Source organism: Microplitis mediator, chromosome 1, assembly GCF_029852145.1.
Source record: "Microplitis mediator isolate UGA2020A chromosome 1, iyMicMedi2.1, whole genome shotgun sequence".
In the NCBI taxonomy this organism is placed as follows: Eukaryota; Metazoa; Arthropoda; class Insecta; order Hymenoptera; family Braconidae; genus Microplitis; species Microplitis mediator.
This window is the reverse complement of record NC_079969.1, coordinates 10,678,153-10,690,966: the sequence shown is the minus strand read 5'-3', so window position 1 is coordinate 10,690,966 and position 12,814 is coordinate 10,678,153. Positions and strand designations below refer to the sequence as shown.

The 12,814-nt window shown below is 28.2% G+C and overlaps 1 protein-coding gene across 2 annotated transcripts; it reads left to right on the top strand.

Annotated features, from left to right (window-relative positions):
• Positions 1–2,937: 2,937 nt before the first annotated feature.
• On the top strand, positions 2,938–12,228 carry LOC130678196 (odorant receptor 13a-like). Of its 2 annotated transcripts, none has more exons than XM_057485266.1 (6): positions 2,938–3,627; positions 3,703–3,955; positions 4,013–4,116; positions 5,417–5,728; positions 5,835–6,113; positions 11,943–12,228. In XM_057485266.1, the coding sequence occupies exons 1-6, from the start codon at positions 3,421–3,423 to the stop codon at positions 11,997–11,999; spliced, it is 1,212 nt and encodes a 403-aa protein (XP_057341249.1). In that variant the 5' UTR covers positions 2,938–3,420; the 3' UTR covers positions 12,000–12,228. The 2 variants fall into 2 exon arrangements, with proteins under 2 accessions (XP_057341249.1, XP_057341250.1); XM_057485267.1 differs by having other exon boundaries at positions 5,835–5,980; positions 11,943–12,032.
• Positions 12,229–12,814: the final 586 nt, after the last annotated feature.

Genomic DNA, 12,814 nt, shown 5'->3' with positions numbered 1-12,814 from the left:
AGGTCAACGACAGTTAAGGCCATTCGATAATCGTTTTTTAATATTTATATATTACTAACTTATATTAATACAACGGTGATTATGCAGTCACGCATTTTTGGTCCTAAATGTCTCTTTTACGTTTTTTTTATTATTAAAACTAATTTGATTATTTTATTTTGTTTAGAATTTATGAAATTTAATTAATTTAAAGTAGAATAGATTGAGATTTAAATGAAAAAAAAAAAAAAAAAAACTGAAAGATGATTGATAATGACCAAAAATATATGAGCCCCAAAACTGCATAATCACCAATACTCTTTTATTTAATGTGTGAAGCTAGGTAATTTTAAAAATATTGTTAAAAAATGTATTCTAAAAAAAAATTTTTTTAAATCCAGTTATTAGTTTATTTATATCTACTTTTGTACTTTTTTATACGGCAATTTTTGTGATTGTTACTGAATAATTTTCAGTTTTTCACAAAAATAGTTGAAGAAAAATATATGTGTAATAAATATGAATGTATATTGATATTATTCAAAATTAAATAAATAAAAAAAAAACGACTACCGAATCGCCTACAGATCGTCTCTGTTGTGCAATAATTAGATTTTATGAATTTTTTTTTATATAATAAATATATTCATTTGAATACTAGTTCAATAATTATAACGATTATTATAATAAAAAATAAATAAATAGTTATGAAATAATTAATTAAGACATAATAATACTTTGCTGTTGCTGTATTAATAGACGCTGGTCGCTATTTGAATAATAAATAATTAGATTAAATGTTAATTAAATAAATATGTGTCCTTAAATTATTAAAATGTGTAAATTATACTGGGACCTGTATTGCCATTAAACAAAAAGATGAATATATATATTTAATAATACAAGTATGGTATGAGGACGAGTGATTTTGTGTAAATGAGTGTAAGTAAAAATGGCCTAGGAAATGATACACTAATTGCCTGAGTGGCTGCAATTATTTATATGTATATATACATATAATATAGGGGCGTGCGAATCGTGTTCGAATCGAATAACTCAAATCGAAGAAATTCTAAGTAGCTTTGGAATATTTTCAATGTTTATTAATGGTAAGCTTACAAGAAAAAATTATTCTCGTTTGAAATGTTATGGGGTCATAGTGAAGCATGACCATATTAGCCACCTCAGAGAAATTGAAATAAATACATACATGACTATGATTATAATAAAATTTTTAATGCTTACAGTAATCTGCAATATAATCGTTGGCGATTTTACTACGGTTATTTGCGATATGTTTATTTTAATTTCTGTTTTCTCTTAAAATGAATCAGTGAAAAGTGCTGCGATTAGGGAATATTCACTGTGAGTCAGTCCCAAGTATATCACTGATTGAATTAGTGACATACTTGGGACTATTTGTGCAGTGAATATTCACTGATTGGAGTACTTTTCCCTGATTCATTTTAAGAGAGTACACAGAAAAAAAGGATTTTTTGGCTCAAGAAAATTTTTTCTTACCTCAAAAAATTCTTTGTCACCCCAAGAAAATTTTCGTTTTCAATTCATAATGCGAAAAATTTTCTTGGAGCGAGAAAATATTTTTTGCGCCAAGAAATTCTTTTTTTCTGTGTAGATGGCCAACATGGTCTGGCTTTATTATGACACCATAGCATTTCAAATAAAAATAATTTATCCGTATAGTTTTTTTTTTTTTGGGAACCAATAGTAGTTATCTCGAAAATTCGGATCTGAGCTTTATTGACCTATGACAAACATTTGAATTATTGGAAAAAATATCACAATTTTAAGTAGTTCAAAGCCAATTTTTAAATTATTTGTAAATTTCTGAAGGATTCGAAAAATTACAAATAATTTTAAAAGTTGCGAATCATTCGAAAATTCAAATAGTTCGATTCGATTCAAATAATTCGTAAGTCTGAACTATTCGCACACCTCTAATATATAATAGATACGTAAAGATATTATTTATATTTTTAAAATAATAATAATTATAATTATAATGGGTTGACAGGTGTTTAAATAAAATGAAATAATAGAAACATATTAGGTAAGAGTACCACAAATATTATAAATATTGTGGGTGATTCAATATATTTTGATTGGATTTCTGTCTGGGACAAAAGTAATAATTAAGAATAAAATTGAATTTTAAAAGTAGTCTGTTGAATAAAATTAGTTATTATGGGGTGCTTTTATTTTTGATCTATTTTCGAGCTGAGGTAAAACGGGGCAGAAATTAAAAAAAATTTATGTTTCGTCTTGCCACGAAAATTTTTTTTGCTAAATTTATTTAAAATTCAAAAATTCATTGAATATGAATAGTGAAATTAAAATTAGAAAATATTGAGTGCTCATGTTGTACCCTGTCATGGTTTGTTCTTTTTTTTTAGTTGACGCAAAAAAAAGACATTTTCATGCTATTCCATAAAAAATAAAAAAATATTTAAAAAATGTATCCAATGCACGCTTGTGTTTATGGAATATACACGTCTTGAATTATCTCGAGCAATATAAAGTTTCACAAAATAATAATAATAATAATAATAATAATAATAATAATAATAATAATAATAATAACAGAAAAAGAAATAAGATATAATATTAATAATAATTAAAAAATACATAACACTCTGGTATTACTTTCGAGCTTTGAATTTGGTATTTAAATACATATAGTTGATAACGATAATAATAATAATAATAATAAAATTACCTGTATACTATGTAAGACACTGAATCACTCGCAAGAAAAATAAAACAATAAATTATACGTATTTTCTGATAAAATAAAATTAAAAAAAAAACACCTGGACTAATAAAAAAATGAAAAAAAAAAAAAAAAAATTAACATTTTTCCTCAAACCTTGATCCTCATTTTTTTTTTTTAATCATAATTTGATGCAACAAATGCACGAGATTTAACTCGAGTTTAATTCAATCTTTAGCTTCTTGACTCAGAAGTTAAATAATAAAAAGTTTATAAAATATAATTAGCAAGTGCAATTAGCTGGAATATACAATAGTAAATTAAATAGAGATGTTACTTGTTCAAGAACTGAAACTAAACTGACGACTGACCCCCTGAGTCTCGGTATAAAAATTAAAAATTCATTAAATCTTTGATGTCGTCTACGGTATAATTTAATTAATAATAGGAATGAACAAACGATAGAAGCTTTTATTTTAACTTCGATCGTATAGAGAAATAAAAGTACTAAAGAATATTCCGATCATAGTAAATTACAGAGTATTACATTTTGTGCAGTTTCTTTAGATCTTGAACGCTTTGATTCTTTTTTTTATGTTTTTCATTGTAATTCAAAAGTAAGAAAAAATAAGAATTCGATAAAAAAATATTTAATGACAGAATGAAATTTCTTTGTCGTTTGATATAAAATAAAAAATTACTAGCCCCTGATGACTAGATTGCCAGAACAGGACGTTGATAGTCACTTTGCTGTCAAGACAACGCGATTTTTTATGCGCATGATCGGCATGTGGCATGTTGAAAAATATCGCGACAAAGTTATAGGAAATATTGGACTTGCTGTCTTTACTTTAATAATGATTACTGTCGGTATCATCCAGTGCATGGAAGTTTATTATCGCTTAGACGATTTGGCAGTAATAAGAAATTTTATTTTTTAAATTAAATATTGTCAAAAAAAAAAAAAAAATTATTATTACAATAAATTGAAGGAATTAACAACAACTATGCCGCTAGCAGCTGTTGGAATGACAGAATTATTTAAATTCACGGGATTCCTAATCAGACGAAATGAAATAATTCAACTTAATGCTTATACGGAAAATAAATTTTGGAAAATAAAATATAATGATCGTGATATCAAGGTTTTAAATGATTGTAATAGATTGATAATGTCTTTTTATCCGATTTTCATTGGTATTGTTTATACTATACCTACTCAGTACACATTGCTTCCAATTCGAGGTAAGTTTATGATAATTATAATAAATAATTATAATAAATAAGTATTATAAATTTTAGAATATATTTTGTCAAATGGTACAGTCAGAATATTACCTTATAGACTCTACTTTGGTGTTGATTGGATGAAAAATCCATTATATACAGTAGCATATATTGAAGAGGTAATTTTATACACGGAAAGAAAATTATGGAAAATGTTCACATAATTTTGTGAAATTTTTTCCTATACCGTCATAGGAATTACGACCATAAATTATGGGAGCAGTTCCTATAATTATAGGAATGTTTCCCATCATTATAGGAATAGATCCTATAACTATGGGAATGATACCCATAACGTTATAGAAATGGTTCCTCTAATTATAGGAATGGTCCCTATTATTTATAGGAATACTCTCTATAATATTATAGGAATCATTCCCATAATATATAGGAACTATTCCTATAAATTATAGGAACTATTCCCATAAATTATAGGAACCATTCCCATAACATTATAGGAATGGTTCCTATAGTAGTATGAGAACTATTCCTATTATAATATTATGGTTCCCATAATGGTAAAGGAATAGTTCCTATACCATTATGGGAATCATTCCCATAATATTATGGGAATCATTCCCATAATATTATGGGAATAGTTCCCATACTAATATAGGAACCATTACTATAATATTATGGGAATGGTTCCCATACTATCATGAAAAAATTAATTTAAAGAAAAGTGTGGTAATCACTTTTACAATACACAGAAATATTATCAAATATAAAAACAAAAACTCAAACATTAAAAAAAAATTTGTATTCGTTAAAAACATCAAAATTTTCAACAAAAATTTTTTTTTTTAACAAATTTAGCGTCGAAGAAGCTTCATTTCAATCTCTTCATATCATGAGGGAAATTTCTATACTATTTTGCAAAAAAATTTTTATGATTTATGGGAATGGTTCCCATAACATTATGGGAACAGTTCCCATAATAGTATGGGTACAGTTCCTATACCATTATGGGAATGGTTCCCATAATGATAATGGAATGGTTCCCATATTGGTATAGGAACTATTCCCATACCATTATGGGAATGGTTCCCATAATGGTATAGAAATTGTACCCATACTATTATAGGGATGGTACCCATAATATATGGGAACCATCCCTATAGTAGTATGGGTACAATTCCCATATCATTATGGGAACTATTCCCATAGTGGATAGCAAAACTTCCTATAATTTTCTTTCCGTGTATGTAATTTTTCTATTTCTCACGGAAAAAACAGTATAGTAGTAGCAACTCTCCGAGACAGTACTGAGTACTATCCCAGGCAGTAGTGGATACAGTCTAGATATCATATAATACTGTCTGAAATTTTTTTTTTACAGAAAGTACTCAGTACTATCCCAGAGAATTGCCACTACTATATTGTTTTTTCCGTGCTTGTTAATGTTATAAATTTTATTAGATATTTGCTGGTTATGGTGTATCATTATGTGCAATGGCGACAACAAGTTTTCTCTTCACGATAAATATTTATGCTGCTGGTCAATTTAGAATACTGCAAAATCAATTTACTGAATTTTGTTCAGATATCACTATTTTTAATAATAATTTTCGATTATCTGAAATTCATATAAAATTAAAACAATTAATTGGAAAACATCAGTTGTTGCTGAATTATATATCTAGAATTGAGAATCTTTATAATTATTTTCTTCTTTTGCAATCATTTGGAATTGTTTTGGCTATGTGTTTCGGTGGGTTCGGAGTACTTATGGTAACTAGATTACTTTAAAAAGAATAATTTCATTTTCTGAACTCGGTCTTTTAATTTTTTAATAAACTACTTAGTAATTAAATTTATAATACTTGATAAATTATAGAGTTTAGGAAAAAATGTAAATTTAGTTGTGGCTAATGCATTATTTGTCATTGGATGTGCAATACAATTATATTTATTTTCATTATCATGCCAAGTGATAATTGACGAGAGCGCAGCGATTCAAGAAGCAATTTACAGTGCTAATTGGTACAGCATTTTTCATACATTAGAGGGTAAAAAAATTTGCCGATCTTTACAGATAATAATGATCAGATGTTTAAGACCATGCAAACTCACTGTTGGAAAATTTACTCCAATGTCTCTACAGACTTTTGCATCGGTACAGAGAAAAAAAAAGGTTTATCACATGGAGAGAAATTTATGGTAACAATTACGATATATTTTGGGAATGGTCCTCATATCGTATGGTAACAGGTTTTATTATATACCGATTATAAGAATGACACCCATACAAATTATGATAACCATTTCTGTCTATAAGGAGTTTTATTTCTATACGATATCGGGATAACTCCTACAAAATTATGGTAACAATTCCTATATTATTATGGTAATCGTTCCCATACTACTACGTTAACCGTTGCCATATGTTATGGTAATGATTACCATAATTTATAATAAAAGTTACTATAATATTATGATAATGGTTACCAGATTATAATGGGAATTATAACCATTAGGGGTGTGCGAATCGGGTTCGAATCAATTCGAATTGAATATAACTATTCGATTCGAAATTCGAAACTGCGAATAATCTTTTCGAATTATTCGTCAATTTTAGAATTATCTGAAACTTTTTGAATTATTTGTAACTCTTCAAATTACTTGATTCAAATTGAGAAAATTCTAATTGGCTTTTAAATATTCAATTTTTATTTAATAAAAACTTTAGAAATTTTAAGTCGTTCAAAAGAAAATTTTGGAATTAGTAATAAATTCTTAAATTATCCGGAAGTTTGAATTATTCGATTCGAAGATCAAATCGAATAGTTCTACACGAAGAGAAATTTATGGTAACCGTTCCTAGTACGTTTATGAAATATCATCCCATACCGTTATGGTAATGATTACTTGGAATAATGGGATATAGGCCCATTCTTTCTGGGAAAAGTTCCCATAAGTATGGGAATAATTCCCATAATTATGGTAACAATTCCCATATCGCATGTGAAGTAATTATGGTAATGATTACCATAATATTATGGTCATCGTTCCTATAATATTATAGTAATCGTTACTATAATATTATGGGAACGGTTACCATAATATTATGGTAATCATTACCATATTTATGGTGACGGTTACTACACTGTTAGAAGTATTAATTTGAGCCAAATAAGATTTATTAATAGTTAATAAATGATTTATTAAATGAGATTTATTTGAGCCAAATAAGCCATTTCTTAATAGTTAATAAATGGCTTATTTGAATAGAAAGAAATGACACATGAAGTTAAGGTTATAAACTTGAATGGAATGCGTGTGATTATTAGTAAAAATTTATTATAATATTTCATTTTTTTTATATTTTTTGTATAATAATTTTTATCTTCAGTTAACATTAATTGTGTGTATTATTTTCTTTAAAAAAATAAAATTAAACAGTCCTATAAATTATTTGTCATAACCTTACTTAATTAACTTCATGTGTCATTTCTTTCTATTCAAATAAGCCATTTATTAACTATTAAGATATGGCTTATTTGGCCCAAATAAATCTCATTTGATAAACCATTTATTAACTATTAATAAATATTTATTTGGCTCAAATAAATACTTCTAACAGTGTATATTTATGGGAATGGTTACCATAATATATGGTAACCATTCCCATACTATTATGGTAACTATTACCATAATGGTATGGTAACGGTTACTATAATATTATAGTGACCGTTACCATAATATTATGGTAACGGTTACTATAATTGTCATTTCAATAAAACCGGTTACCATACAATATGGGAACCATTCCCATAATTTATTGTAATCGTTACCATAAATTTCTCTCCGTGTATTCGATTCGATACGAATAATTTGTAAGTTCGAACTTATGGGAATCATTACCGTAATATTATGGTAATGGTTACTATACTATCATAATAATCGTTACCATACTACACGGAAAGAAAATTATGGAAACGGTTCCCATTATTATATAAAATATTTTCCTATACCAACATAGGAATTATGACCATAAATTATGGGAGCAGTTCCTATAATTATAGGAATGTTTGCCATAATTATAGGAACAGTTCCTATAATTAGGAGAATGCTACCATAACATTATAGGAATGGTTACTATAATTTATCTGAATTGTTCACGGAAAAAAGAGCAGTTGAAAAATTACAGTTTCTACAGTAAAAAAGGCTTTCGGGGCAAAAATCTTTAAACATTAAAGCTTAAACTGTAATTTTAGAAATTTGTTATAGTAATAAAATTAATACAATTTTAAGCAGCAAATTTTACAGTTTAATCGACAATATCGAGTTTGAAACTGTAATATTTGTTATTTCTGTAAAATTTACTGATAAAAAATGTAGTTTTTACAGTTTCAGACTCGGAGCGCTTTATTACTATACGAAACTGTAATTTTTCAACTGCTTTTTTTTCCGTGTTCCTATAATATTATGGGAATTATAATCATTCCCATAATGTATAGGAATAAACTCTTTATTTTATAGGAATCATTCCCATATATAAATTATAGGAACCATTTCCATAACATTATAGGAATCGTTTCCATAATGCTATTGGAATAGTTTCTATACCATTATAGGAACTGTTCCTATAATATTATGGGAATGGTTCCCATACTATCATGAAAAAATTAATTTAATGAAAAGTGTGGTAATCACTTCTACAAAACACAGAAATATTATTATTTATAAAAACACAAATTCAAACATTGAAAAAAAAAATTCGTATTTGGCAAAAACATTAAAATTTTTGACAAAAAATTTTGTTTACCATCCCTGTAATAGTATGGGTACAATTCCTATACCATTATGGGAACCATTACCATAGGAAATGGTAACGTCAACCATAGTAGTATAAGAACGATTATCATAATATTTCGGGATTATTTTACATATATTATGGAAGAGGTTACCATAATATATAGGGTTTATTTTCATATGCACCTAGGAACTATTCCCATGAATATAATAATAACCATTACCATAATTATGGAAATTGTGTTCATAGTAATGGAAACTTTTTCCAAAAGTTACAGCCGTATATCCAATTATTTTAACACGGAGAGAATTTTAAAATAAAATTTATCATCTAATAACTCCTCTCCGGAGTGAATTTCACTCCGAGGGGAGTAAATAATTAAAAATTCATTCACTGCGGATTCAGTCCGCGAATTTTTTACAGTGTAGTATCTGCCAACTATATGGTAAAATTTACAATCATAATTAATCTACAATAATTATTGATGATAATCAGAAATTATAACTTTTATTATCTTAACTACACTGTACACTCTAAAACCAAGTGTGTAGTCGAAATTAACACACTTGCTGAATAACATTGAAACGCCATAAGCAATCTATAGATTTTTAACACACCGTGAAACGTGTTTTAAGTGACTACAAAAAACTACAGTTTTGTTTATGGCCTTACACATAGAACACAGTTAATATGTGTTAAAATAATACACTGGTAACACACAAAACTCCGCCCGGTGTTAAAATGAAATTACACCAGTGTAAAAGGCGTAAGTCGGCGGTATTACAATACCGGTGTTAAACTGGTGTAAAAGCGGGTAATCGGTGTAAAAGTGGAGTAATATCGGTGTAAAAGCGGGGCAAATTGCGCCCGCTTGGAGTATTCACTTGAAAGATTATAAAACACAAAAAATATCAGTTCTTTATGAAAATTAATAAAAAATATCATTTATTAACAAATATAGTGATTGAGTAAGTAAAAATATTCACAAAGTAAAATATTTTAACACCGGTAAAGAATATTTACACTGGCGGCGGCGTTATTTTAACACTGGTCTAGAATATTTACACTGGTGGCCGAGTTATTTTAACACCAGTACAGAATATTTACACCGGCGGCGGCATTTTTTTCACACCGCTTTCGGTGTTGAAATTTAACATCGCCGATTTTAACACCTACGCCGCTTGGACTTACCCCAGTGATTTTTTACAGTGTAATCATAACTATGATCAACATCGCAATTCTCAATAACCTGATGGTAATAGTTACCATCATCCCAAATATTAATTCGCGTTACAAATGTCATAAGGGCGTATCAGCCTATTATACGCCCTTATGGCACCCGTACCAAAAATTTTTTTTCGGGAATCGACGTAGTTATGCCTAAAACGGGCAGAAATGCAAAAAAAAAAATTTGGTACGCCCTTATGGCACCCAGAGTACCTACCGGGAGCCATAAGGGCGTACCAAAAAATTTTTTTTTTTCGGGAAACAACGTATTTAGAAATGACGAAAAAAAATTTTTTTCAAATTTGAAATTTTTTGGTACGCCCTTATGGCACCCGGAGTACCCACTGGGGGCCATAAAGGCGTATTAAAAGTTTTTTTTTTCAACAATCGACGTAGTTATACCTAAAACGGGCAAAAATGCAAAAAAAAATTTGTACGCCCTTATGGCCCCCAGTGGGTACTCCGGGTGCCATAAGGGCGTACCAAAAAATTTCAAATTTGAAAAAAATTTTTTTTCGTCATTTCTACGCGTTTCAAGTAAAAATACGTTGTTTCCCGAAAAAAAAAATTTTTTGGTACGCCCTTATCGCTCCCGGTAGGTACCCTGGGTGCCATAAGGGCGTATCAAAATTTTTTTTGCATTTCTGCCCGTTTCAGGCAAAACTACGTCGATTGTCGAAAAAAAATTTTTTTATACGCCCTCATGCCTTTTCAAGGGTATTTTTTTCGGGATACGCCCTTATGGCATCAGTAACGCGAATAACTATCTAAACTAATAAAGAATTTAAATATCGGCATTACAGTCTGAAGCTTGTCTACATTATGTAATTTTTTCTTTGTTTAATTGTGTAGCATCTTCGACAGTAATTGTCACCAGCATCAATTGTTACACTCTAAGAAAAATGCTAACTATTACCATCTTGCAATAGGAAATGATTACCATCTGTATGTGATAATCATTACCATGCCTTTATGTTAACTAGTCGTTTCTCGTATAGTAATATTTACTATTGCCAATAGAAATACTTACCATTTAGATCGTAATATTTTCTATATCTGAAAAAATTATTAATTTTACCTTCTGAAATAGTAATGGTTATCATCTCGGATAAGAATGATTACCATCTCCGATAGGAAAAGTTAACATTAGAAAACGGGGAATAGTTACTTCGTTAAGATGGGAAGTATTACCACTTTTTTTTCAGCGTGTATTGTTGTCATTCTCAATGGTAAAATTAATTATTTTACCACCGAAAAGTTTTGCTACCATTTCAAGTAATTAAAATAAAAAATTTAGTATTGTAGATAGTACAATAAAATTTTCTCCGTGAAGTAGGGGAGGGAGGGGCAAAACGGGGTACTTAAAGAAATACCAAGTGTTCGAGGACTCAAATACACTAAGTCTTTTTTTTTTTTAATGATATTCAAAGTAAATAGAAAAAATTTTCACGTACCATTAAGAGAAAAACTTTTTCAATTTTGCAGGCAAAATGGGGTATCCCCTAAAAAGGTAAAAAAAAAAAAATTTCTGGATTATAAATGAATTCAATTAAGTTAAATTTTTTTGTAAGTAATTTACTTGAAGAAAAATGATATTTTACATGATTATTGGACACAAAAGAAGAAAAACGAATTTTTAATAGTTTTTATCATACAACAAAAGCCATTAAAATTTTTCAACTGACAATTGATTTTTGAAAAAGTTGAATAAAAAAATTCATAATTACGCTCAACTATATTTACAGAAGTGATTTTAGAATATTTAAAAACCATTTAAAATATAAAATTTTTTTTTTATTAAATTTTGAGAGTACCCCGTTTTGCCTACCTTACCTCCTTTTGCCCCCCCTTCCCCTAATTATTACTTAACATTATGGGTTATTTCATAAACTTACTATGAATGGTTACCGAAATTTTCTCTCCATGTAGCATATTAATAAAAATTTTATCAAATCATTACAGGTATTAAAAACATCATTATCTTATTTTACGGTCCTCCGATCATCAAATCAAGATTAAACATAATTCCACTGATCGTTAATTTTTAGTATTTCAAAAATTTTTAATTTTAAAAAAGATAAAGAAGTAAACCTAGTTCAAATAAATAAGCAGTTACTACTAATTTTATTTAAGTAAATACTTTAGGTCTGACTCGTAAGGGAGCTTCTATTAAACTGAAAAACACTTTCTCCTTCCTTTAAAAAATATATGAAAATTTTTTTGGTATCGTAGTGTTCATGTACTTTTCAGCGGGTTTGGAAAAAACTTATGGCAAGTATTTTATTTATTTTTTATAAATGATTTAAATGAACTTTACTGGATTTTATAAAATATAAGTTATTATCTAACGATAGAAATGATATCAGTTATCCACAAGCGAAAACAAGTCTACTGTTGATAAGAAATATCAGACGTTATCGATTGTTTAACCTTCCTCTCGAGAGGAAACCAGAGTTTCAATTCAGAAATTTAAATTAAACTTTTGACATCTTGATGACGTACAGTATATATAAAAAATTTCAGTTCAACTTTTTAGCTCTCATATACGTAAAATAACATGTAAATTTGACGTAAATTTAACGCTGATATTTCACATCAAGTTTATATGCAATTTTACGTGTGGGAGAGAGCAAAAAATCGAAATGAAATTTTGAATGTGTAATAGACGTCATCGAGATGTCAAATGTTTCATATCAACTTTTGAGTTAAAATATTGATCATCTAGAGAGTTCTCAGTGAAGTCAATTTTTGTTACCTTAATCTCACGTACACGTGAAATCTGCTCTAATTTGACTGTTGGTTGAGCTCAATTGGCTATTTGGGATCCAACATTC